The sequence below is a fragment of the Mycotypha africana genome (genome assembly GCF_025528875.1).
Source record: "Mycotypha africana strain NRRL 2978 chromosome Unknown BDF20scaffold_4, whole genome shotgun sequence".
NCBI lineage: Eukaryota > Fungi > Mucoromycota > Mucoromycetes > Mucorales > Mycotyphaceae > Mycotypha > Mycotypha africana.
The window spans coordinates 1,823,860-1,849,351 of NW_026515728.1; the positions used below are offsets into that span (position 1 = coordinate 1,823,860).

General features: G+C 37.7%; 6 protein-coding genes across 6 annotated transcripts; 2 read left to right on the forward strand and 4 right to left on the reverse strand.

Annotated features, from left to right (window-relative positions):
* Positions 1-202: 202 nt before the first annotated feature.
* BDF20DRAFT_866097 (uncharacterized protein) lies at positions 203-1,014 on the reverse strand. The gene is made up of 3 exons (XM_053080827.1): positions 922-1,014; positions 683-855; positions 203-591 (listed from the first exon to the last, which is right to left on the reverse strand). Exons 1-3 carry the CDS (start codon positions 986-988, stop codon positions 403-405), a joined length of 429 nt encoding a protein of 142 aa, XP_052937524.1. The 5' UTR covers positions 989-1,014; the 3' UTR covers positions 203-402.
* Positions 1,015-2,311: 1,297 nt separating this feature from the next.
* Positions 2,312-4,948, reverse strand: BDF20DRAFT_817802 (Rho GTPase activation protein; the record flags this gene model as incomplete). Its single annotated transcript, XM_053077289.1, has 2 exons — positions 2,312-2,972; positions 3,054-4,948. 2 exons carry the CDS (start codon positions 4,946-4,948, stop codon positions 2,312-2,314), a joined length of 2,556 nt encoding a protein of 851 aa, XP_052937525.1.
* Positions 4,949-5,248: 300 nt separating this feature from the next.
* Positions 5,249-6,837, reverse strand: BDF20DRAFT_462231 (calponin domain-containing protein). The gene is made up of 5 exons (XM_053075506.1): positions 6,577-6,837; positions 6,493-6,498; positions 6,295-6,409; positions 5,883-6,191; positions 5,249-5,769 (listed from the first exon to the last, which is right to left on the reverse strand). The coding sequence occupies exons 1-5, from the start codon at positions 6,632-6,634 to the stop codon at positions 5,355-5,357; spliced, it is 903 nt and encodes a 300-aa protein (XP_052937526.1). The 5' UTR covers positions 6,635-6,837; the 3' UTR covers positions 5,249-5,354.
* Positions 6,838-11,989: 5,152 nt separating this feature from the next.
* On the forward strand, positions 11,990-17,514 carry BDF20DRAFT_834937 (uncharacterized protein; the record flags this gene model as incomplete). The annotated part of the gene is made up of 6 exons (XM_053078788.1): positions 11,990-13,618; positions 13,701-13,846; positions 13,914-13,989; positions 14,072-15,756; positions 15,828-15,910; positions 15,992-17,514. The coding sequence occupies 6 exons, from the start codon at positions 11,990-11,992 to the stop codon at positions 17,512-17,514; spliced, it is 5,142 nt and encodes a 1,713-aa protein (XP_052937527.1).
* Positions 17,515-17,987: 473 nt separating this feature from the next.
* Positions 17,988-23,020, forward strand: BDF20DRAFT_834938 (uncharacterized protein; the record flags this gene model as incomplete). Its single annotated transcript, XM_053078789.1, has 13 exons — positions 17,988-18,017; positions 18,094-18,133; positions 18,203-18,454; positions 18,534-18,631; positions 18,754-18,933; positions 18,973-19,180; positions 19,263-20,561; positions 20,647-20,855; positions 20,903-21,006; positions 21,053-21,156; positions 21,255-21,511; positions 21,716-22,846; positions 22,937-23,020. 13 exons carry the CDS (start codon positions 17,988-17,990, stop codon positions 23,018-23,020), a joined length of 3,996 nt encoding a protein of 1,331 aa, XP_052937528.1.
* Positions 23,021-23,911: 891 nt separating this feature from the next.
* Positions 23,912-25,194, reverse strand: BDF20DRAFT_463131 (uncharacterized protein). The gene is made up of 2 exons (XM_053075508.1): positions 25,124-25,194; positions 23,912-24,991 (listed from the first exon to the last, which is right to left on the reverse strand). The coding sequence occupies exon 2, from the start codon at positions 24,954-24,956 to the stop codon at positions 24,054-24,056; it is 903 nt and encodes a 300-aa protein (XP_052937529.1). The 5' UTR covers positions 24,957-24,991; positions 25,124-25,194; the 3' UTR covers positions 23,912-24,053.
* Between the last annotated feature and the right edge of the window lie 298 nt (positions 25,195-25,492).

Consider the following 25,492-nt stretch of genomic DNA (forward strand, 5'->3'; position numbering starts at 1 on the left):
ACTACATTATTAGTTGTCCTCGCTGGACACATTATCACTAAACACGGTTTTCTCATGCCATTTAGCTGATTCTCTATAAATATCACAATAAACATATGAAGTGAAACTCTAGCACTAACCCTTTTTTTTTGAATTGTAGTAGCTCATAAAATCTATATAGCATATAGTATTAGTAGCTTCTGAAGGCACTCCTTCGCCAAGTAGCTAAAATAAGAACCCAAGTAAAATCTTCAATTTTTATTTTCGTGTAATCACAAAATCTGTAAACTGGAACTATTCATATTGGTTCATCTGGTTTTTTTCTTTTCTTTTTTTTCGTTTTGCCTTAAAGGAGCGTATGCGCGTATATACATATATGATAAGTCCTGCCTTAAATTGCCGATATTCTACTACTCTTCACGTTTATGCATGATCATCGTCACTCTCATCTGTATCATCTGTTCGTGCCGCTTTGGCTGGGTATCCGTCCGCATTGTCCCCCATCGTTCTCTTTACTACATCAGAGCCTGATTTGTCTTTGTATATCTTTAATCTGTATGTACCATCCAACTTAGCAACTGCATCTGACTTTGTTTTGGCATATTCAATTTTCTGCAGTGTATATTTTGTAAATGGTGTTAGAATTACCTTCAAGCTTGGCTTCAAGCCTGTGTACTGCTTCTAAAAAGTATAAAAGGCTTACCAATGGTTTGCCAAAAAAGGTAAATCCATTCAAGCTTCTTTTGGCTGTGGTTGCAGAAGCAATATTATCATAGACTACAAAAGCCTGCTCTCGCATTTTGTCCGTTTTTTTAGCAACGATGTCGAGAATTGGTCCATAAGTTGCGAACAACTGGTATAAGGATAACCTCAGCTCTAAATTTCCGCGTTGGGAGGGTGAGTTACCAAATCCAATTGAGCAAAAACATGAATCACTGTTACCTTCTTTATTCACTCGACCGTTTATATTACTGATGTAAAGTGTTTGATTCGGATCGATTGTACTCATTCTTGATTATAGCAGTAAAGAATGATTTAATCGCACTTTTGAGATAATCGTTTTTTAATGTCTCACTGCATGCTGTGACGCGACGATATATTCATTTTCAAGTCACAACAATTTCTCGTCTGTCTTCGGAGAATGTGTGCTTTATCTGCAAGCCGTTATGTAAATTTGCAGTATCAAAATACGTCGAATCTTATCTATAATAGGGGAAAAAGCTACGAAATGGATGAATATCCACTTTTATAAGTCGCAACAAAAACAAAAATACAAGGACCTATTCAAGCAGCTTGATTTAGATCTAGAATCTTTCAATGTCTATTCAAAAATGATATTAAGTGAACAGGAACATCAAATATCGAAAATATTCGAAAAAATAGAGGAGAAAATCCTTTGTATATTAGTTTTGGAGGGTACAATACCCATCTTCTTCATCATATCACAATGCTGCTGGTATTAACGATGTATATCAGGTACAATAAACGCTACAGAATGTTTAGCGACACCCTCTCCTTGCCGCTCAGTTAAAATGATGAATTAAATTTCTGAGATATTGAAAAGATATCAGTTACGTTTCATTTCAAGAGTAGTTCTTCGTTTCACATTTATAATACCTTGACCAGCATTGCTTATGATTATTACGTATGACACAATGAAGGTACAGCGAAGAAAGAACAAGACAGAAGGCTCTTCATTTAATTCAATTATGATTTCATCAGTTTAAGGAAGAAAAGAAACCGATTGCTGGCTACTCTTCAAACTCACTCAAGATTTCAATATGTATTAACCTTACAGATACTGCATCAATATATGCTCTTGCTAATTTGCTCCACTATTCTTCTGCGAACCATTTATTAGTATCAAAGTGCTGCTCATTACATTGTCTTATGTAACTAGCTCAAATTATGTTGGTAGACGCATGTCTGAAACGTTCAGCAATTACGTACCAGTTGAAGGCTTATACTGTAGTTAAAGGAAGACGACCGAGCAACCCTTTGTTCAATGACTGTACTGTAAATACATTCAAAAAATTTTAGAATGCATGTAGAATATGTAGAAAAGCTTTGAGCTACTTTTCTAATATTTGTTCGGGTATATTATTGGATGTGTCTCTTTACTTGTACTCAATACATCATGTAGGAATACAAAATCTATTAATTACAAATTCAATTTATAAATATAGATATTTACAAAAATGATGGTATACGATGATTGATGGTTGAGATTTTGTTATGTGGAATGATAGAACCTAAGTAAAGTGGGAAAGAAAAGAGAAGGTCAGAATGAGGTTCAATTATTTGAAAAATATGCAACAATTCATGCAAGCACTCACTTCTTATTGATCAGATATATTAATAGATTGACGTTGACTGTAGCCATTCCATCTAAAACTTTCATTGTTTGTATACCTTCATATTGTGTCTGTAGCAGATCCTCGTACTGCACATCTACATGCAAATCCTGGTTATGTGACAGTGGAAAATATCCCTCAAATGTAATGATACCAGCACGATCCATTGACAAAATAATAGTGATACGAGCATAAAGCTTCTTTGGTACGCCAACCAAATCAATGATAATGCCCCTGTCATAAAGCGCCTTTGCTGTGTATTTGAAAGAGCCGAATTTTGGCACCAATCCACGACGCTGCAAATTCTTCATATGGAAATATTGTTTCGTAAAAGGAAATACAAACTTCTGCTTCTTTCCTCGTTTTTCAGCCATGTTTTTCATACAGCCGTCAAGATATTCTTTGTAACTAGCGCCTTGATCGACTAAGAACTGCTTTTTCTCCTGCAGATGTTTGAGAATGTTTTGAAGTTTCTTTATCTCGGCGTTACGAAGCTTTCGTCGCTCGCCCTTCTTAGTGATATCAACAGCAATCATATTGATAATGCTTTGATATCCAGGACTTTCTGGTATAATCCCATGCTTCATCAAATGGTTATGAAGTGTAAAGGTAAAAGACTTGAGCTTCGAAAAGCTTAACCTACAGAATTTATATATAATGCATTCAATATTAAAAAAAGCGATATTCGAGCAATTAGCGATTAAGGTATTGCCAACTCACTCTTTAACGTCCATTGAAGCATTCTGATAGCCGAACTTGAAATGCCTTTCGCGATTCGCTCTTTCCATTTCTTGTTCAGAACCCTCTGAAGGGAAAGCTTGCTCACGTACCAGCTTCCAAATATCTTCATGCTCTTCTGTTACAGGTTCCTTGAATATATCTTCTAGAGTCGGTCCTGATTGGACTTGAATGACCAGCATCACTAATCGCTTTGTATCCAAAAGAAGTTTTTTTATATCACCGCCTGCTTCTGTAGGTATATTTTCGCGACGATCACTCAGTTCAAGACGGAGAACATGCAAAGGTGCACTTGCTTCAAAGTTTTTAGGGGCCTCGCCCAACTCTGCTAAAATAGAATGCAAAATGCCAGTATTGTTTCGTTCGATGAATTCAACATTTTCTTCCAGTAGTTGATGAATATGGTACAACTCAACAGGATGAACATATACTGTGGGCTTTTGTGTATTTGTATAATCTGACAAATGATCCATACCGAAATGCTCTTCTGGATCTTCTACATCGGTCAAGTCTAAAAACCACTGTGTAAATCTCTCCGAAGCTTGTTGCATGTATTCATTCAAAGCATTGAGCTGAACATTATGCGCATCGAAACCTTTTCCGTTGGAAATATGTTGTAACATTTTAGAAATCTCTGCAAGATTTTTTCGTTGTCCTGTGGTAATGTCGTGACCCACTGTCACATATTGCTCAGGTGCTGTGATGACTGGGCTGAGATATCTGTAATAGATAAAGTTACCAAGAATTTTTATGATTTCTTCAGAAGGCTCTTCAGGGAAGTTGTCTTCCATGACTAAACGAAGCTCCCTAGCAATGACCCGCATGCCATATGGCATTGTCTTGACGGTCTTAATGATAGCTTTCAAAAACTCCTCTGTGATGTTGCGAAGTGAGGCAAGATGTTCAGAAAGAATACGTGTAACATCAGGCTCCTGAAGTGCTTGTGCTAAGGTAATGTCATACGGTCTTTTTGATGGCTGACCAGATGCTGATTCTTCTTGACTGATACATTTCTTATATATGATCATAGGATTTGTCTCCAAATCGAGGTCATTGTCATTTAATACCTTGTCAAATAAGTCTTGGAAAAGAGAAGAAAAGAATTCTCTTTCTTTCGCACCACGGTTGACTTGAACAACAAGCTTCATAAAGGTATAGTTGCCTCGCATAAATTCTTGAGGATTTTTTACGTGCTTCATCTCTTGTACGATACAGGCCTTGCATAAATTGATCAATAGGCATTCTTCACGGGCATTAGTGCCATAACCAAATAACGCGAGGACAGTAGCATCTACCTTACGTTCGCCCTTTTTCTCAGCTTGAACTTGGCCACCAGCAACAGACATAAGGCGTGCTAGATAAACAGGTTCAGTTTGTAGTAAATAAACAAGCTGCTGATATAATTCTAATTTTTCGCGATGGGATTTGTCCACACCACGCAAATCATACGGATTACTGGAGGCACTTGAGGACAGTATCTGAGAGAATCGTTGTTGTCGTTGCTTTTTGCGTGTATGACCGAAAAAGGCATTACTCAATTTCACGACTTCATCCAGGGTGACAGCATTTTTAACCAACAGTGCGATTTGGATATCGATCATTCTAGCTTGACTGTCAAGTTGATTGTTCTCTTGAATGGATTCAATTACCTTTTGACGTAAATCTTCAATAATAAGATCTTCGTCAAAATCGACGTCGTTATTGCTGAGCATATGTAGAACACTTTTAACAACGCCCACAGAGGGGTTTTTTTCATATTTCAAGCGTTGATATGCTTTTTCATGAAGTTGTGCTGTATATTTGCCCTCTTTTCTTAAACGACCGGCATGTAATTCATATTGTTGAATTTGATGATATTGCTGACTCAGTTCTTTCATGGCTAAATGGCGTCGAATCATTGCTTGCAATGCTATAACCCAGTCTTCTGGACTTGCAAAATAGTCCAGCTTCTTTTCGCCAAAGCGACGATGATTGAATGCAGACTGGATGCGTGCGTGCATTGCCTGAACTGTAGCTGGTACTGATTGATATCGACGCTCATGTTGGATCTTTTGTAATTTATTGCGAGCCATATAGGTACGAACACAGCCTTGCACTGCAACCAATACCTTTTTATTCTTCGGCGCAGCAAAATGGTTCTCTAATGTCTCAATTCTTTCCTCTATGTCGTCGTAATCATGATCAGGTACGTCCAAATCGTTGTCAGAATCTGAGCTACAGGTGAAAGAATCGCTGTCGGCATCTGTTTTAAGAATCAAGGTGATTATCAGCAAAATTTGCAAGTTAAAATATGTTTCTGTGTATCAACACACCTAAAAATGTGAGTCTCTGCATAGTAGGTACTGATATGCTCTCCTGTTCATCACTGGAAGAGGATTTTGATTCTGTATCCGAGTCATACAAATCTGTCATCATCAGGAAATCCTTTGGCTGTAGTTTACCTACTTGTCGTGTTTTTGGTATGACTTCATTACTATCATTTATCACAGCATCATCTATAGGTTTAAAAGCAAACCGTGATCTTTTATTTCCATTCAATTCCTTCTGCATTGATAAACCGAGGTTGCTGAAGTTTGGCATGGTTGCGCCTGACATTTCCAAATTACGTTGAGTGGCTACCAAGACAGCCTCTGAGAAGTTGAGTTCGCCGTTCAAATTTCTAATTTTAGGTGCTGAATCATTTGAATAAAGCCAATGACTAATGTTTTCAAAAGAGCAAGAGTTTAAAGCTGGTTAATTACTCTTTTTCGCTTCATTTTACTTGGTTAGTTTTTTTTTTTTGTTTTGTTTTTTTTTGTTTTTTTGGTATACCTAAGAGCATGAATACAGTAAATCACCTTGGGTATGTTTTTTTGATCGTATAAATCAACAAACTCGAACCAAAAAATAGAAGGCAACCTGACTTCCTTCAACACCTGCAGAAATGCATTGATATTGTTTGAACGTAGAAATTTGAATTTTTCATCACTCGAAATGATGCTGTTGATAATTCCTGGGTGAATTCTTCGTGCTAGTTTGGCAAGTACAACACCATCATGCAGTGTTTTTTCTATTTGCAGAATAGATGCTTCTCTATCATCGTTGTTATCAATCCTTTCATCCAGAAAATCTTCAATCCATCTGGTGACACGTACACACAACCGCAAGAATTTACAAAAATAAGCATTACTAAATTAAGACATTGTTTTTCTCTTTGCACTTTCTAAAATTGCAACTAACGTACTCTACAGCTTCAGCAACATGACAAAGATATTCATGGGCTTGGACGAGATTTCTCATTTTATCAAACCATCTTCTATCATTTTGGGTTTCTTCAGCCTTCACTAATCGTATACGATCTACAATGACATAAGAGTTGAGCAAAGTCAATAGCTTTGTCGTCAAGTGTAAGAAACAATTATTCAAGAACAATATGCTTTACTTGTGCCTATCATTAACAAGAAAAGATTGTTAGATTATGGAATCTGTTAAAGCGTGGCTTCCTTGACTTTGTATTGAGATATACCTGCAACGGCTTCTTCGTCTTGCAGATGGATGGTCGGTAATTTAACTGTGCGTTGCATCCAGGTCAGGATTTAAAGTATTGTAATTAAAGGGAGATGCTCAACTGAAAAAGTACAAAGAAAGAAAAAGGGGCCAGTAAAGGCATTCAAAAATAGCGTTTTGGTCCCTTATATATTAGGGCAGATTTGACAACAACAACGACAACAACAACAACAACAGCTTAAAAATGAAATTCCTATATTCGGATAGTTACTGGAAAGAGTAATGTTTTGTTTCTGATCGTACATAGAATTAAAGTTTTTTTCTTTTTTTTTTTTTCCTAACAATGCAGCCTCAACATAGTATACAGTAAGATCAGTATGAATTATCAAAGTTTACTAAACAACCAACTAGACTTCTATATTCAAATCCATTCAATTGAAATCGGAAGGGACATGTGAGTAAACATTTGCTAGCTAGCAAATTCATGTTGGCTTTTTGTCGCAAAGATTGTGTCGAATATTATCGAAATGATGAACTACATGCTTCGGTTCCTTCACACAAGTTCAATTTGACTATTCGAACCCGTACAGTTCACGAAAACCAACGAGGGCTTCAAAAACCACTATTTCATCGCCCGCATTTTTGATAACTGCAGATGGCAAGTCGCGGTGAAGATAGCACTCGTGTGGCTTTAACTACTGAATCGAAGACCATTCAACGCCTGCGAATTCAACCGCCAGGCCATTATCAAAAATAAGTCGCTTACTCTTGCGAAAGAGTTAATTAAGACACCTTCATATCCAGCAGCTGCCATGACTTGCATAGCTCGAAGGAATGAAAATAACTGATGGTGCTTGTGTATTGATCAGGTATCTAAATAACAAGCAGAATCGTCTGTCATGATACCCGTTACGGACATCTACAAGTACAAATTTTGTCATGGCTGTTGAGCTGTTGTGGTGCATCATTTCTTATGACACATTATCTGAGACGATAAACAAGGTGGGATCGATCAGAAATAGCTGAAGATTTGTAGAGAAAAGCTTTCAACTCCAGGCAAAAGAAGAAGAGATAAAAACCATTCGGGAGAGAAAGTGATCAAATCTCTACACACAGGTTGGGAACTGGGACAATGATAAAGCACGGCTCGGAAAGCGGTGAAAAGTTTCCTCAGCCTTTCCTCATTTTGCGTAACTTTTAATGTGCGACAAGTATAGAAAATACTCGCTCTTTGAATTTCGACTCAGCTACAGTTTCGGTTTTGATTTAGACAATCCAAGTAATTTTTTTCCGATAACTTATTTCCAAAATTCGGATACTTTCAGTATATCCACCACCATCACTACCTTCGTCTGAACAAATCTCGATTTTTCACCCTCTGCTTCAATATCCATTGGGAAATATGGGCATCATTTTTTCGAATGATATTTTTGCCATACTATTTGGCCCCCCATCCGTCCTTAGTAAAGTTCACAATGCTACTTCAGTGAGCCTGTCTTCTTCACAGCTCTTGCTGGAAGCAGCTGCCTTAGATTAATTATCCACCACAGAAATTGCCCATGTCTCATCCCTCAGTGATGTGTGACGAATTTATTATTTTTGAATGAAAATAATCTACAAAAAAAAACAAAAAAAAAAAACTACTTTCAGTAAACTATCTTAGGCCTCTTCTTTCTGCACGCATCTTGCCCTTCAGCATGCCTGATCCAACCCCTAAAATCTTCAAGAATAAACGTTTGGCAGGCTTCTACGATACGTGGTGTAAGAGGTTATTGCTGTCTAATGGTGCGCCTTTGGTGTTATTTTTATCCTTAGCCTAGCGCTTACTTACAGGATCTGTCGTATTTGAGGCACGATGGTAATATTATATGAGTAAATCACTCATAACGTCTAACTAAATGTAAAATAAAACTTGATCTCAGATATGAGTACTGCTCATATCTTCGTTCCCGTTTGGTAAGCGGTGTGTTCGATTGCATACATTTGAACCTTAGATCAAATGTATAACAAATAAAGATAAAATAAGAAAAGAATATGGATTGAAGATAATTCTTAGGTGAGATTAGCTACCTCACATAGGATCTGAACATGTTATCTTTATGAAATATTTTTCACTTAGATTATCTATGGCTATATGACGTTTAGGTATATAGCAGGATTGGTATATGTACTCGTAGGATATATTGATTCAACAACCAGAACATAGTAGGTTGCGGTACTGCTCCTGTTCCGGAAATAAAGTATGGTTGCTCAATCACTCTTTATTAATACAACAACTGTTCACGCAATCAAAAGAACACCACGCACGAATATCTCTTCCTAGCTAACATTTATAATCATTCCCACAGTATCTGAGCTACACAACTGGTGGCTGATAGATATTGGATTATAGATGTAGCTGCATGATCACCCTGGATCTGCCAGGATAGCACATTACAAATCAATCCACTCTGGGATGGACGAGTGATTATCCACTTAAAAGGAAGACCTATTCTTTAACGGAAACCTGATTCTGAGTATTATCTGACCATAATACATCAGTGTCAGCTATAGATCCCGATACAATCATTTCGTAGACAGCAAACACAATAAGTCTTTATTAATAGCAGTAATTTTAGTTTTCTTTTCTTTTTCTTTGGTTTGTTTTTGAAAGAGAAATAAAGACGGTGGTTTGATTTTGAAAGAGAAATAAAGACGGTGGTTTGATTTCGTTAAGTTTTCGTGTTTATTCTCTCTTGTGTTATTCTTTACATTTTATCTTATAGTTAAAATTAGCGAATACCACACACTCGATATGGTACAAGCTCTCAGCCACTAATGTCATCTGGAACCGGCTCCCGTCAACCCATGATCCTCGCTCCTTAAACAAAGCGATTCGTGTCTACCGTCAAGAGAATCTCAATAAACTGCGGAATGCGACACATCATTCAAAACTACTACTGCTCTGCCGTCCCGTTATATTGCTCGACCCCATTCTCTGGCTCCCAATGACCTTTGTTGAACGTGATCGATGTCTACGATGGCGCCTTGGCTGGCTATCCAATAACTACTCAACCAGTTGCCTCTACCATCCAACGCGTACACTTACAAAAGCCCACGTCATTGACTAGCTTAAGATACACAACCGCTTACAGCTTCCCCACACCATATCTGACCTCATCTCTTTTTTGCTGAATTTGTTACCCACCAGTCCTTCAAGGCAGCACAAAATACGGTGCCACGCTTGGACACTTCGATGGCCCACTCTGCAGCTAATACTATCTGAAGTTGACTACCTCCAACATAATAAAGAGCCTCCAACACCGCCAGAAAACCTAGGACAGCTACTCTTGGATTGGATGTGCGCCCGCGATAATTACACCTTGATCGTTCCGTTATTCCCTAGTTTGCCTCTGATCATCTTCCCTTTTTCCTTTGTCCCGTTAAAGGTTTTTTAATTGCCTCACACTTTCCTTGAACCTCCCCAGCCAATTTTGATAAGTATTTATCTGTGTGCTCATTGGGTAAAATCTAATTGTAATAAAATATCTCTTTAAACGTATACGGCTGATAAAAAACCAAAATGCTCATGTACAGCTATTGTTTCATAATGGCGCATTTTATGTTGGGGATGTATTCTTATTAATAATAATATTTGATAAGAAGTATAATTATTAGTCTTTCAATTGCTATTCAAAAATTACTTGGTGTTCAATTTTTGAGAAGGGTAATTTCATCTAGTTATGTAATCTTTCAACGCTAAATGAGTGTTACGTTTCTGATTACAATATCAGATAATCATTTTTTGTTATACATGTACACTACAATTGTGTGCGCGTGTGCTACATAACAAGTATATTGCGCACAGATATGTAGAATATGGTTATCTACACTTTTGGGAGATTAAAAGCTGAAAGACAATGCTGACGCAGGTTCCTGAAATCACACCGTTTAATATTCACACTAGCTAATAGGAAAACCTGTATTTTTGCCTTTATATATAAAGCCTTATAATAGATAGTTTATTGATATAGTGCTCAGTACTATGTAATATATTAAATGAGTGATGTTATGTAAACCGTGGTATGACAGTTAGAATCTGTATTATAGATCAACTGACTGCACAAGTGCAGTGTTCCGCTTTCTCTTTCTCTCTCAAATTGACATTGCTTTTATTTTTGTAGAATGTTAAATTTCCCCAAAATCGGTACTCTTTCAATCCTTGAACTCATATCCTCAGATCATTGATTTCTGGCGCCAACAAAGTCGTACGAAAGGAAGGCAGTAATCAAAAGTGATGGTGCTTATCTCCATTACAACAAGGTGTAGTTGATAATGTCAACTGCCGGATGATGTTATCCATCAATACGGTAAAAAATGATGAATTTTTAACTTAGTAGTCTCTTCTGATCTGAGAAGCTTAAGTGATCTACGCAAATTTGGTTGGCTACTTCCAGTTCTCAAATTTTTGAGTGTACATCATTGTAATCTTTTTACAGGACTTTTCCTTGGGGTAAATAGATCTGCGCGTATGTCTTCCAGGCCGACAGTTGTTAGTTTGATTTCTATTTTTGCGGCACTAAAAAATCCTAGGAAACAGAGAGGAGAGGGAGTACAATGTTAACGACCGTTGGTGGGTTCCGGTTGGTGTCGGCGCTCGAACCAGTTATGATTAATTGCGGTGCCCGCTAAGGCTCATATAATGATCCCTCTCTGTCCTCCAATCTTAGCCAACCGTTTATGATGATTACTTCAGCTCCCTCCCCTTCCCCCTCCCCATTTCAAATAGTAGGCTTTTCCATCCACCTCCTGCACCTCGATCTGTGTATAACAGCTCTTCTATACAATAAGAGAACTTTCTCGGGCAAATTTAAGATGAGTATCTCATCTCGTGCTCACTTGGGTCGTTAAATAAAAATACATGTTTAACCATAATATATTTTTTACCTTCTTTAAAAGGTTTCCCTTTATAATTAATGACCATTAAAGCTTTTTTTACTTGTCAAAATACGATTTTATGAATTATTCAACATGTAAAACCCCCCCTTCCTCCAAAAAAAAAAACAACAGTGGCTTACAACACATTATTACTTTTGGATAAGGCGCGGTCTTAAAGATAAGATGGCAAGAATAAGCCAATATGTTCGAGTAAGACCTGCTTAATTAGTCTTAAGTTACACGGGAAGGGTGCTGTGCTATTTTTATTGAAAGAACAGAAATTAAAATCATTTTGGTCCCCTATTAAGGACCCCTCCTTCTTCCACATTTGCCAAGCAATAGTAACAATACGAAACACTGCTCTTCCAATATTATAAGATATCATATACTTTTCCTAGGCCGTCTTTTTCTTTCCTTTTCTTCTTCCAGTTCCACAGCAAATACCCCCAATCTCCTTTCCTTATTTTACCATTCTTCAAAACGTCTTTCATCATTGTATATATTAAAAAGAAAAGATGTCATTTAACTTATTTGAGCAGCTCAAAAAGCATAAGAAAAACCTGGCTTTGAGTGTGGGCGAAGATGACTCGATAGTGAATCAGCAGGGTAATAGTTCAAATAGCACGACTTCTTCGTCAACAGCAAAGCGGCTCATTTATGTAAACATGGATATACCACCCGATGAGCTTGATGATTATGGTCAACCAACAGCTCACTACATATCAAATCAAATCAACACAGCTAAATATACTTGGTACACATTTTTACCGAAAAACTTATTCGAACAATTTAGAGGCGTAGCCAATCTTTACTTTTTGTTTTTGGTCGTTATACAAATGTTTCCCTTATTCAGCACATCTGCCTCACCAGTGCTAGTAGTTCTACCTTTGGCAGCCATTTTGATTTTGACAGGCGCAAAAGATGCTGTAGAAGACAATAAGCGTCATAAGACGGATGAGAGCGTTAATAAAGCCATCACTTACACATTGTCAAATTGGAAAAATGTAAATATACCTGTATACCAAGTTCCTGTGTGGAAAAGATGGCTTAAAGCATTGAAAAGCATGCTGCTGTCACTTCGCTTCTCCTTTCATCACCATAACAAAAATCAACAATACGAATTACAGCAACATGCATCTAGATCAGGGCTACGCAGAACAGATACAAACCTCAGTGTTGCCAGTAGTAGATTTTCATTCAATCCACCAAAATCACCTTCTGTAACTTCATCGATAAGAAATACGCTCAAATCAACAGCCTCATTCTCAAAGATGGTGATATCAGCGAAAACAAGAAAAAACCGAATGCCTTACAGGCCAGGCCAAGTGCCGCATTCTGTACTGAGATCGAATCATTTGTATTTAGATGAGAATGATGTTAAGAAGAAGAAAAAACAATCCACATCAGCACGGCAGCAACTAGATAAACGATGGCGTCGGACATTATGGGAAAACATCAAAGTGGGCGATTTTTTATGCCTTCGTAATGGCGATGGTGTGCCTGCTGATATGGTCATCTTGTCCACCTCAGAACCAGATGGACTATGTTATGTTGAGACGCAAAACTTGGATGGTGAAACCAACTTGAAAATAAAAAGATCTTTACAAGCTACCAACGAGATCACTACACCGGAAGACTGTGAAAGAAGTAAATTCTATATAGAGAGTGAAGCACCACACGCCAACTTATATTCATATAATGGTGTTTTGAAATGGAAAGTCGAACAGAATGACCTGATCAGAACAGAAACAACGAGGAGAAGAGGGGAAGGAGGGAATAGTAATGATGAAGGGTTCGCAACAATGATATCGCAGGAGGGTTCTTTACCTTCATCAGCGGGGCCAGCAACAATCCACGAAAGAAGAGCGGGAAATTATCATGGTCAGAGGCAATATAGTGTTACTGCTGATGTATACGATGATAGCCAGTCAGTGGACAGTGACGATACCTTGCCTCCGGAGGTATCGCATGAGAAGACGGAGGCTATTACAGCAAGTTCAATTTTACTGCGTGGATGTGTTTTGCGAAATACGGGGTGGGTAATTGGACTAGCATTGTTCACCGGAAATGACACAAAAATAATGTTAAATTCGGGCAAAACACCAAGTAAACGAAGTAAAATAGAAAAAGCTACCAACCCATATGTGAGTTTGTATACGCTTTCCAAAAAGTCAGTTACCCATACTCTGAACTTTATTGATCGTTGTTCAACTTTAAATATTATAGGTTATTGTCAACTTTGTATTATTGCTTATCTTATGTTTGATTTGCTCGATTGCAGCAAGTATTGTATATAATAACGAAACGTCTGCAACATTTTTCGAGAATAAAGATGCTGAAAGTGGAGCGATGGAAGGATTTATCATGTTCTGGTATGATCATCAAGAGAAATGCGTACTTTTCGATATGATGTGCATACTCATCTGATTATCCATTTAGGACAACATTGGTGATCTACCAAAATATCATACCTATTTCACTGTATATATCTGTGCAGATAGTAAAGACGGCAGCAGTAAGTTTATCAATCCAGAACAATTATATCGCACTACAACTGTAAAAAGTAACCAGTAAATGTGATATATATTATACTTTAGGCTTATTTTATTCATACAGATATCGATATGTATAATAAAAAGCTTGATCAGCCATGTATACCGAAAACTTGGAATATATCCGACGATCTGGGACAAATTGAGTACATTTTTTCAGATAAAACAGGCACATTAACACAAAACATTATGGAATTTAGACGCTGCACAATCAATGGTGTTTGCTACGGCTTAGGCGAAACAGAGGCCTCTATAGGAGCGAAACTCAGAGAGGATGAAGCAGGAGGTACTACTGCTGCCGTGAAGGATTCAATGAAAATTGCAACTCAATTGGATTTAGAGAAAGCCAGAGCAGAAATGTTACAGAAGCAACGTGATTTATTCAACCATGCGTATATCAATCCTTTATCTACCTTTGTCGATCCACAATTATTTGACGATATCAAAGCTGAGAACGAGCATTCACAGAGTATTGTTCACTTCTTTTCAGCATTGGCCCTTTGCCATACCGTTATTCCTGAAATACCTGACGACCAACCTCATAAAATAGAGTATAAAGCGCAGTCACCGGATGAAGCAGCATTGGTTGCTACAGCTAAGGATATGGGATTCACCTTTGTCGGTCGCGAGCAAGACAATGTCATTGTCAACATAATGGGCGAGCAGCGTAATTTCCAATTACTGCATGTTCTTGAATTCAATTCAACTCGAAAACGAATGAGCGTTATCATGAGATCACCGCAAGATAACAGAATAATTTTGTTGTGTAAAGGCGCGGATTCCGTCATTTATGAGCGGCTATCGACTGGACTAGAAAAAAAGGACGATGAAGCATGCAAACGCCAACTTAAATTGAGACAAGACACGCTCCACCATTTGGGCGTATTTGCCAATGAGGGCCTGCGCACTTTATGTATTGCCAGCAGACTTATTGATGCAGAGGAATATGAGCAATGGGCTAAAAAATATAAGGCCGCTTCGAATTGTATTAGCAATCGAGACGAACAAATCGAAAGCGTCTGCGAAGAGATTGAGACATCTTTGACTTTAATTGGCGGCACAGCCATTGAAGATAAATTGCAGGAAGGAGTGCCTGATACTATTGCTGTGCTTGCTGAAGCGGGTATCAAAATATGGGTATTGACAGGCGATAAAGTAGAAACGGCTATCAATATTGGTTTTGCGTGTAATTTATTGACAAAGGACATGCTGTTAATCAATATCAGTTCTCGAAGCGAAGAAGAAACCATGGAGCAGTTGAGAAACTCCCTAAACGAAGTAGGAGAAAAGTCTAAATCACAAAAGTGTGCATTGGTCATTGATGGGGAGTCGCTCAAATTCGCCTTAGAGTCCCAATGCAATAAGGAATTGTTGGAATTAGGAACGCAATGCTGTGCTGTTATTTGCTGCCGTGTCAGTCCAATTCAAAAAGCCAAAGTAGTGAATCTCGTAAAAAAGGGATTAAATGTTATGACTCTTGCGATCGGTGACGGCGCGAACGATGTTTCTATGATACAGGAAGCAAATGTAGGCATTGGTATATCTGGAGAGGAAGGCAGGCAAGCAGTTATGGCCTCTGATTACGCCATAGGTCAGTTCAAATACCTCAGCAAACTTTTGTTGGTGCATGGTCGTTGGTCTTACCTTCGTACTTCGGAAATGATCTTCACCTTCTTCTATAAGAACATTATGTGGACATTTGTGTTGTTTTGGTACCAGTTTTTTTGTGGGTAAGTGTATACGTAATCTATAAACCTACATTACAATCTTATAACACAATGATACTTTTTTGTATATATAGATTTTCTGGAACAATGATGTTCGATTATTCTTACATTACCCTTTACAATTTGGTTTTCACTTCACTACCGTGTATTTTTGCTGGTAAAAATGTACTATAACATTGCTTTTTTTTTTTTTATTGCTCCAGCTCGCACTAACTGTTGTCCTGTAAACTTCTTAAAGGTATATTTGATCAAGATTTAAAAGCAGAATATTCCTTCAAGTTTCCCCAGTTGTATCTTCTCGGGATTCGTAACGACAAATTTACTACCTCACGATTTCTTCTCACCGTTGTTGATGCGATTTATCAATCCGTTATATGCTTTTTTATACCGTATATGGTGTTTGTTGGACCTAAACTAAGCAGCAATGGCTACGACACAGAAGGTGTCATTGAATTAGGAACCTTCATCGCTGGTATTGCTGTTGTAGTTGCCAATGTTTTAGTTGGATTTACTATCTTTAGCTGGACTTGGATTACGATGCTCTGTATTTTTCTTTCGTGCACTACGTTCTTCATCTGGGTTGGCATTTATTCAAACATCTTGACATTTACATTTTATGGTGAAGCAATTCTTTTTGGCGAAGGTACCTTCTGGCTATGCTTAATATTGACCATCATGATTTGCTTATTACCAAGATACATTGCGAAATACTTTTTGCAAGCATATTACCCATTTGATAATGATATTGTTCGCGAACGCGTCCTTTGTAATAGTATTCATTTTTCCGATATACGCGCCTCTGCATTGAATATTTTGAATCCCAACAACTCTTTAGTATCATCACTCTCAAATGAAGAGGAAGTCTTACCTATCAACTTGTCCAGAACGCGTTCTTCCTCAGAAAGCCATCATCAACAGCATCGATTTGCTCTGCCTTTCGTTGGGAATAAGAGTTTCAGGGACAGAAAGCATCCTTCGCCAGCTCAATTTGAACTATACCGTTCAGACACTAACAATTCTCAAAAGAGCGAGATTATGAATATGAAAACGGGCAAAAGGATATCGTTCACAGGTTTCGCATACTCTACAGATGATTCACATGTTTTCGATGAATATAGAAAATCCGTTTATCGAGCTAATACAGGGAATTTTTTCAGCTTCAAAAAATTTGTTGACAACCATTCTAACCATATCTCACAAGCGAGCTTCAATAATAGCCAAGATTGGATGCCAATACATAGTCTTCAACTGCGGCGTAGCGAATGTGAAGATCCATCCCTGTTATCAACAAGATCTTCCAATAAACGTAACAATACTTTCAGCAAAAAGATGCTTCACGCAGTTAAGAGACGTTTAACACAGCATTCGAAATCAAATACTGCGAATACAATCAAAGATATAAACAATCATCAAAAAGATGTTTTTACAGAAACGTCCTCCTCAAACCTCAACATTGGCAATGTACCACTAATACCTATCAGTACCGCTGTTGACGACAAGGATAAAACTAATCATGCCACTATAGCGGAATTTCCGGTACCAAAAGAAGAAACGACATACCCTATATCTCAATTTCAACCTTTAGAACCTAACTTATTGCATGACCATCATCAAAGCAGCCATTACAGCCCAACCTCGCCATTTTCTTCTTCCAACAATAACCAATATGATTCTGAAGCTCAAGACCATCAACAGAAGCATACACCTTATGCTATTCCTTCAGACAGATCTTCCCCCTCTCCTTCACCGACGCATTATTAAACAGAAAAAGAAAATTTTCTTAACGAGCTTGCTGCTATTGTCCATACTGTAACTTAAAAAGCAATGTTTTTTACTGTGCTAATACTTAATAAATTCTATAAATCAGGATTGATATCAAGAGTCAAATTATCCCACTAGTTGGTTAATAAACCTTCAACACAAAACTAAGCACTGCTATTGAGTGATGTTGTTGAAGCTAGAATCTCTTTGTCTAAAACAAGATATGGAGCATCGGCAAAACGCGCAAACAAAGCATCCGTGCATTAATGCCTAATTGCTGGTTTTACGTCATTTTTTCCACACAGTTGAACAATAAGGAAATTAAGGTTACTGAACCGTCTGAGATTTTTCTTTTCGTTATGGCGTTCACTTTTCATGAAAGACAATATGCTGTATTTTACTCTGCTCTTCACCTTCTCATCCTCTGAAGTCGTAAAATTTTGGGTCTAAACCCGTCAAAATTAAAATAATTAATGGCAGATGATAATAATGCAATCAGCAATGTGAGTAAAGCATCAGTCTATGATTGGAAGCTACCTAATAACATACATTTACTCAGTGGTTTTATTGTTCACTCAGACGAAGAGCAAATATGACAGTGGTTCTTCTGCTTATCAAGGTAATATGGTATCGGCTTTGGCAATTGCCTATTTAAAGACTAACAGTTATTACTGCTCTTAATATTCAGAAAGCTATATACCTGCCGTGATAGAGTCAACAGAAACAGGACAACAGCGAAGACAACGTCCTTCTGTTTCAAAAACACTTAACAATTTATCAGAAATGTCGATTGAATGTAGCACAGTAACCGATCATTCACAAAAGCTAAACAGTGCATTATATGAAAATGAAATTGGTATCGATAATCAAAATAAATCGATTATTGAACAAAAAGTCAAAAGCGTGTTTGAATTGCCACATGAAGAGAAACTCATTAATGGTACGAAATGCCCCTTATTTTGTTTGTCACAAATACTTAAAAAATGAAAAAAAAATTCAAATTATTGACTTTATATCAGAATATCCATGTTATCTTATTAGGTGGGTTACATTGCCCGGATGGATGTACCTTACAAATAGCTTCGTATGTTTCTACGCTACGTTACCAAGCAAAAAGGTGAGACATACTACATATCGGCCTATAACAAACAATTTGCAAAAAAAAAAAAAAAAAGTCTTTCTTCTGAATGCATAATAACTGATGTGATATCCTACGTAATTTTTTTCGTGTATACGCAGCATGACCCGTTTAAAACTGGTTATTTATCAAAGAGAAAGCACGTTACTTCACCACGCACCCACAGATACTATTTTGAGCTAAAACACCACATCCTGTTTTGGTCTTCCAGCGCAGACACAAAATATTCACCCCTTGGCTCTATAGATTTAAGATATATTATCAAAATTGAGACATCAAATGTAAAAAAATTCGCTTTTAAATTGTACATGAAAAATCAGCATATTCACACCCTCATGGCTGATTCTGAAGTTTCTCGACGGGAATGGATGGATGAATTGACAAGAGGCGTGTTTATGGCACAGCATGTCGAAAACCGTGTCAGAATTATTCTTCCATTAGCAAAAATTAGTAGTATCGATAAATCACCTATATTCCAGTTCACAGTTAATATTAGATTTCGATTCTGTGAAGACCCTACTGACGAAGGTGAAGATGTGAGTATAACATATGCCTATTCTTTATAGTTGTCATTGTCTAGTATGGGGGCGTTATGTTTTAACTGTTTTAGACAAAAAGTATTATTTTGCTTTTTTTCCTGATGTCGATGAAGCACATAAGCATATTGTGGAAACATGGATGTCGGCTACAGGGAATAAGCAACCGATGTTAAGCACCATGAGCAGCGATTTGCAATCTACAACACCTACTGCAGCAAATACCTTTGCAAGCTTTGAGAATTTATTTGAAAACATATCTCCTACTGCACTTCCAGCCATGTTGATGGGAAAACTAATGAATGTTGCTACTCTTTTTCAACAAGAGACTAGCAATAATGCCACGAAGAAGTTGTCTGCGATGAATGAAGAGGAGCATCCACATTCTGAAAATGATATGGAGGATGTATCTTTGAGCCAGAAAAGTCAACCTACCGCAACAAAGCATTATAGTAGTAGACATAAGAGTATGGAAATAGGACGAAGCTTACTTGAATCTGCATCACTGTCATCAAATACCTCTACTATCGCTTCGAAATTTAAGCGAAATACAATATTTTCTTACAGCAAATCTGCAGTAGCTGATAAAGATAAGATAAGTAATTCCGGATCAAGCACAACTTCAACGGCAACACCAATCGCTCAGGTAAATCCTGATAAGGAAATGGCAAGTGAGCATTCCACACTGACCGCCAAGCCATCAACAAAATCAAGTACTTACTCCTTATCCAAGATACCTCGTGCAGTAACAGGTGCGCTGAAGCACCCATTAACATCCTGGAAAGACAGTAATAATACCGAGAGTGACGCAAGTACAACAGAGTCTACATCAAAAGCCGATGAAGAAAAAAGTAACGATCAGACTGTTTTGGATGTAGAACCAGTGGAGGCAAAGATACCAATAAAAATAATGGACCAAACGCCTAAAGTGGCGCACAAAACTAGGAAAAGTCGAACTAAATCCTTCGGCTCAGCATTATTGTCAGGAACGTGGAATAAGTTAGCTACTGGTAGTGCGGAGCTGTTATCTTCACAGCAACAGCATCCAAGCAATACAGAAGCTTACCAGTCTCATCCGAAAGGACAACTATGGTTGAATCAAGCAATCCTTAATGGTCTCGTAGACATGATAAGATTGAAAAATGATACAGATAGTTATAGTGATGATGGTAGAACCAGCGATTATCCTTTGGCAACGACTTTTGATGATGAGAAAGAGGAAGTCAATATACCGAACTTCGTCGTAGGGCCGCATTCAGCTGAAATATCTGCTTCGAACCCAGAATACGAAGCTGAGGAGCAGCAGGCTTTAAATGAACGCTTACAGACGGCTTTTCCTATGCTTCTTGAAACAGGGATAGAGGTTGAGGCGGGTATGTTGCATTCCTAAGAATAAAAGAGCTTGCTAAACTCTAATTCTCTTATAATGATAATTACTTCTTGCTTTTTCTGGAATAGCCTTCAAATGCTCATTCTGGAGAACTATCCCTTATGCTGGTCGTATATTTATTACAGACAAATACTTTTGTTTTCATAGCAAAATTCTAGCAGGCACACAAAAATTAATAGTACCCTGGACTGATCTTATTCAAATCAGTAAGCTCAAAGCAGGAAATTACTATTCGACGTTTTGTATATCTATGACGATCAAAGATACGACCGAGGAGGTACTACTATCTGATTTGAAATGCCTATAATTTGTTCAAACTAACAGAAAGGAGAAAAGATTTTATTTGATTTCAAAACAGCAAAGTTACGAGACATATGTTATGCAGTATGCCAGCTTAAAACATCATGTGCTGTTATGTTTGACGAACGGTAACGATATGATAACAATATTCCTCAAACTTGTTCTTTCTGATAGACTTGGATATTTTAGTTCAGTCATTTCTAGAGAATCGAACGCGGTATCAATGAAAAGTGTATTGTTGGATCGACCTGAACATGTAGTACCACCTAAAGAATATAGTAAGTAAATGCATATCAATTTAGGAAGTTTACTCTATTTGTTAATGAGACAACCGCGTCTGATTTTTTTTTTTTTTTTTTTTTTTTTTTGCCTTCAGGCGGACCACCATTGCTTGCATCATCTTCGTACTTAATAAATACGTCGACAAAGCATAAGCGACCAGAAGGCCCTTTACATATTACCTGTTTGACTATTGGCTCGCGAGGTGACGTCCAACCGTATGTAGCCTTGTGTAAGGAATTACAGAAAGATGGTCATCGTTGTCGTATAGCGACTCATCCTGAATATGAAAAATGGATTCGACAGCATGATATTGAATTTAAATCCGTAGGAGGAGACCCAGGGGAATTGATGGTAACCGAAATATAGGCACGAGCCAACGGCAGAGCGATTGATGTCTAACCATTATTTGCATTGAATTTCAGAAACTATGCATAGACAATAGTTTTTTGTCAGTGTCGTTTATAAGGGAAGGGACCAAATTTGTAAGTTGGAACGATTGAAGAAATATTAATGTTATAAAGATGAAGGCGTTGATTTACGTTCATACAATAAAAGTTTTACAGCTGGTTTAAGTCACTCCTCGAAACGGCGTATGAGGCGTGCAAAGGCACAGATGTACTAATTGAAAGTCCAAGTGCGATGGTAGGTATACATATGGCTGAAAAGCTTCAAATTGCTTATTTTCGCAGTATGCCCTTTCCGTTTTCAAGAACAACGAAATTTCCGCATCCCTTTGCCATACAGCCAAGTACCACCGTGCCAGGCGGGCGTATATACAACGATATGACCTATATGATGATCGATATGGCTTTATGGGCTGGTACAGCAAAGCAAATTAATCGATTTAGGCATAAAGTACTACACCTTCCTTCTACCACTCTAGATGAATTGGAACTATATAAAGTACCTTATATCTACTCTTTCAGCCCAGCCGTTGTGCACCCTCCCAAAGATTGGCCTGATTACATTCATTGCACAGGTTATTGGTTTTTAGACAATCCAGATATATCGTGGAAGCCCGATTATTCACTGCTGGAATTTCTTAATCAGCCCAACGACAATCGACCCATTGTATATATAGGGTTCGGTTCCATCATCGTGCCTAATGCTGTAGAAACAACCCGTATCATCATTGATTCGGTTTTGAATGCTAACGTAAGAGCTATCATTTGTAAAGGTTGGTCTGCTCGTGGAACATCAACAGAAGCAGCACCATCATCATCAACAGCAGCAATATCTAGAAAGTTTAGAAAAACACATAGAAAAACAAAATCGCTTGATACTGATAACGATAATCTTATACAGCAGCAGCAGCAGCAGCAACAAGAAGAAGAGCAAGCTTTGCGAGCACAGGACAAAGCTAGCGATATTCTCCTCGATAAATACCCGGGTACCATTTATCAATTGGATTCCGTTCCCCATGATTGGTTATTCCCCAAAATTCAAGGCGTTGTGCATCATGGTGGAGCAGGTACTACAGCAGCCGGTCTAAGAGCGGGTCTGCCAACAATCGTTAAACCGTTTTTCGGTGATCAGCGATTTTGGGGTCAGCGCATAGAGGAGTTACAAATTGGCGTCTGTCTCAATAAACTAGCAAAGGCTCCATTAACAGATGCTTTAACAGAGATAACGCAAAATCAAGCGATGATAACGAAAGCACAATTGATTGGGGAAACAATTAGAAAGGTACATAGGCAAAAGAATAAAACACACATACAGACACACAAATTTATATTATTGAAATATAAACTAACGATAGCCTCTTATTACAACTAGGAAAATGGCCCACGCAACGCTGTTAACTGCATTTATAGAGAATATGAATTTGCTAAACAACAAAGAACTCGTTCTTATGACTAAACTATCGATAGATATATTTTATACCTGAGTGTGTTTCCTTTTCATATCTCGAACGTTCTTGATGTTCATTCGCAGTTAAAGAATCGTTGGAAGAATAAAAATGCTAAATGAGAACCACTTTTCAATGCTCTCAGGTGAGTTTTGCACAGTTTAGGCTTATACTGGCTCTCACAATGGCTAGGCTGCATAGCCAAATATTATTGATTCTTGCCTTCAGTAACATATCGTCTACGCTAAATCATATTTGGGATAACCAGAAGCAAAGGAATTGACGAGATAATCACTTCTGACATCAAAGCTATACCAAACCAGGAGAGCCTTTAATGAGCAGAAATCAGCGTAAGAGTAGACATGGAATAAACGTAGAGTTCGGAGTGGACGTAGATTTAGGTATGAAACTAGCATTGTCTTATTAATTGACAAGCCTGCTTTCCATAAAAAATGAATTGCAGTATGTTAGGAGTTAAGGGTGGCTATGAGCAGAGCCATCAGAAAGAAGCCACAGGAGCATCAAAGACGAAGAAAACATTAGAACTGTTTCAATGTCACTGCTGCTACACTGGATGTGTTATATACAGTTATGAACAATTTCAAAAGAACGCTATCTTGTTGAAATTCGTCTATACACCATTCGAAACAGATTGCAAAAACCAATCCTGAGTCGAGAATACGGATGTATGTATCCTCCATCATACCTCCCATAGCCTGATAAATAGAACAGTTATGTTTCGTAAGATGAGGAGAAAAGACACGATCAAAGACAGTCTAACTATAAAGATGATTGATACTAGTACATGTATTGTCATAATACGTCCATCGTTATTCAGTTTCGCATCCAAAATTTATTCTAACAAAGAGCCCTTATAAAAGATTGCACCATCAAATAGAAACAAATCTGTAGATTTCTGCAATCTGTGTTTCGGTATAAAAAACTTCTTTTGGAGTTAAGGGTATGATTCGGCTAAATCTTGAGTTATTGTTACACGTAAAAGTCCCTTTTTTTTGGGTTCACACCAGGAACCAGGAACTATTTTTATAACCGTAATCGTTCATTGTAAGTTAAGGGTAGTGTTAAAGACTGACGTAGTAGTCTTCGACTCTTCTCCCAGTCCTTTTCTATTTCTTCATCAGTTTCTTTCAAGGCAGATCCTAATATTTGATTGATGTTAAACGATAAAGAATGTCTGTGAGCCGGCAAGGGTGGAGGCGAGAATGTTGTGGCGTTTATTGAAATTCGATTATTCATCATATCGGTGTCTTTGTCAGCGAAATTAGCTTGTCCTTCTTGCTTTCTTTTACGTTCATTATACTCTTTCGTAGTGAATCCATGGGGTATAAGAGTAGTCGTAGGAATGATTCCATCGTCTAAAGAAGCTGGTATGTGATCTGATGCTGATGAAAAGGAGGAGTTATCGTAGCCAGAAGACGAAGAATCGTAAACTGCGAATGACTTTGGTTGGCTTATCAGGTCAGGCGCGCTTTCCAAAGAAGATAACGTACCATCACGCAGTACTTCAATTTTATCATGCACATGATGTCTCTCAATCGATGAGCAGTTATATGCTGAAAAGGAAGAGATATTCGAGTGTGAAGATACCACTGATCCACTGGTACAATGTTGCTTGCGGGCATTTCGTTGTTGTGAATTCTTGAATGGTGTATTAATATTAGTACTAACAGGTGATAATGCCTTGAACAAGGATGACAGGCGAGCTCGCATGTTTGATGGAGTATCAGAAATACTATTGGTTTTCGAGTTTTCAATACTCTTCGTTATTATTCTCAATGAGCGTCGCTTTGACTTCTTATGATCACTAGAAACAGTAATGGACGTAATATCATCAGAATTCTCAACTGCTACCGTTGCTGCATCAAAGTCTACATTTTTCCGAAACGGGCTAAAACTATGTGATCGTTTAGGGAAAGAATTTGTCATTATGTCCTTTTGACAAAAAGCGATATCCTTGAAGGCTATTGAGGTAAGTAGAAGTTCCACTTTAGTTATCGATAAGAGAAGAAAAAGTGAGTTGAAATAAAATTAAGAAGAGGGAAGAAAAAGAAAAAGAAGGTTGGGCGTATGATCATGTCTATGACAAATTTTACTTCTTAAGCTTCAAAGAGTCATCAGGTATTTCGCTTTTACTATTCACTGCGCACACACGGGAACATCCCCGGAAATTTATTCTTGGTGAGGAAGTAGCGCAGTTACAGAAAACTGTCTGTTAATGAGAGAATTACGTTAGAATTCTCAAAGGACTCTTTTTGCCTCATTTTTCACTTCTCATGCCACGTTAAATTGCATAACTAAGTGCCTTATATGGTAGCGTTTTGAAGAACGTTTTACAAAGGATAGGAGGCAATGACGACAATCTAGTAAATTCAGGCCGAAGATTTTCTTTTTTTTTGGTGTTCCTTCGAACATTGGGTCAAACACAACATTGTACACAGTAATAGAAAGCATAAATAGAATGC

Excerpts from the sequence above, each read along its gene's own strand:
- BDF20DRAFT_866097 (XM_053080827.1), bottom strand. The coding sequence starts at position 988 with ATGAGTACAATCGATCCGAATCAAACACTTTACATCAGTAATATAAAC. Across the intron at positions 856-921 it reads CGGTCGAGTGAATAAAGAAG|AGCTGAGGTTATCCTTATAC; the intron begins GTAACAGTGATT and ends GCGGAAATTTAG. Across the intron at positions 592-682 it reads CCTTTTTTGGCAAACCATTG|AAAATTGAATATGCCAAAAC; the intron begins GTAAGCCTTTTA and ends TATACACTGCAG.
- BDF20DRAFT_462231 (XM_053075506.1), bottom strand. The coding sequence starts at position 6,634 with ATGCAACGCACAGTTAAATTACCGACCATCCATCTGCAAGACGAAGAA. Across the intron at positions 6,192-6,294 it reads CATGTTGCTGAAGCTGTAGA|ATGGATTGAAGATTTTCTGG; the intron begins GTACGTTAGTTG and ends ACGTGTCACCAG. Across the intron at positions 5,770-5,882 it reads TACTGTATTCATGCTCTTAG|TCATTGGCTTTATTCAAATG; the intron begins GTATACCAAAAA and ends TGAAAACATTAG.
- BDF20DRAFT_463131 (XM_053075508.1), bottom strand. The coding sequence starts at position 24,956 with ATGACAAATTCTTTCCCTAAACGATCACATAGTTTTAGCCCGTTTCGG.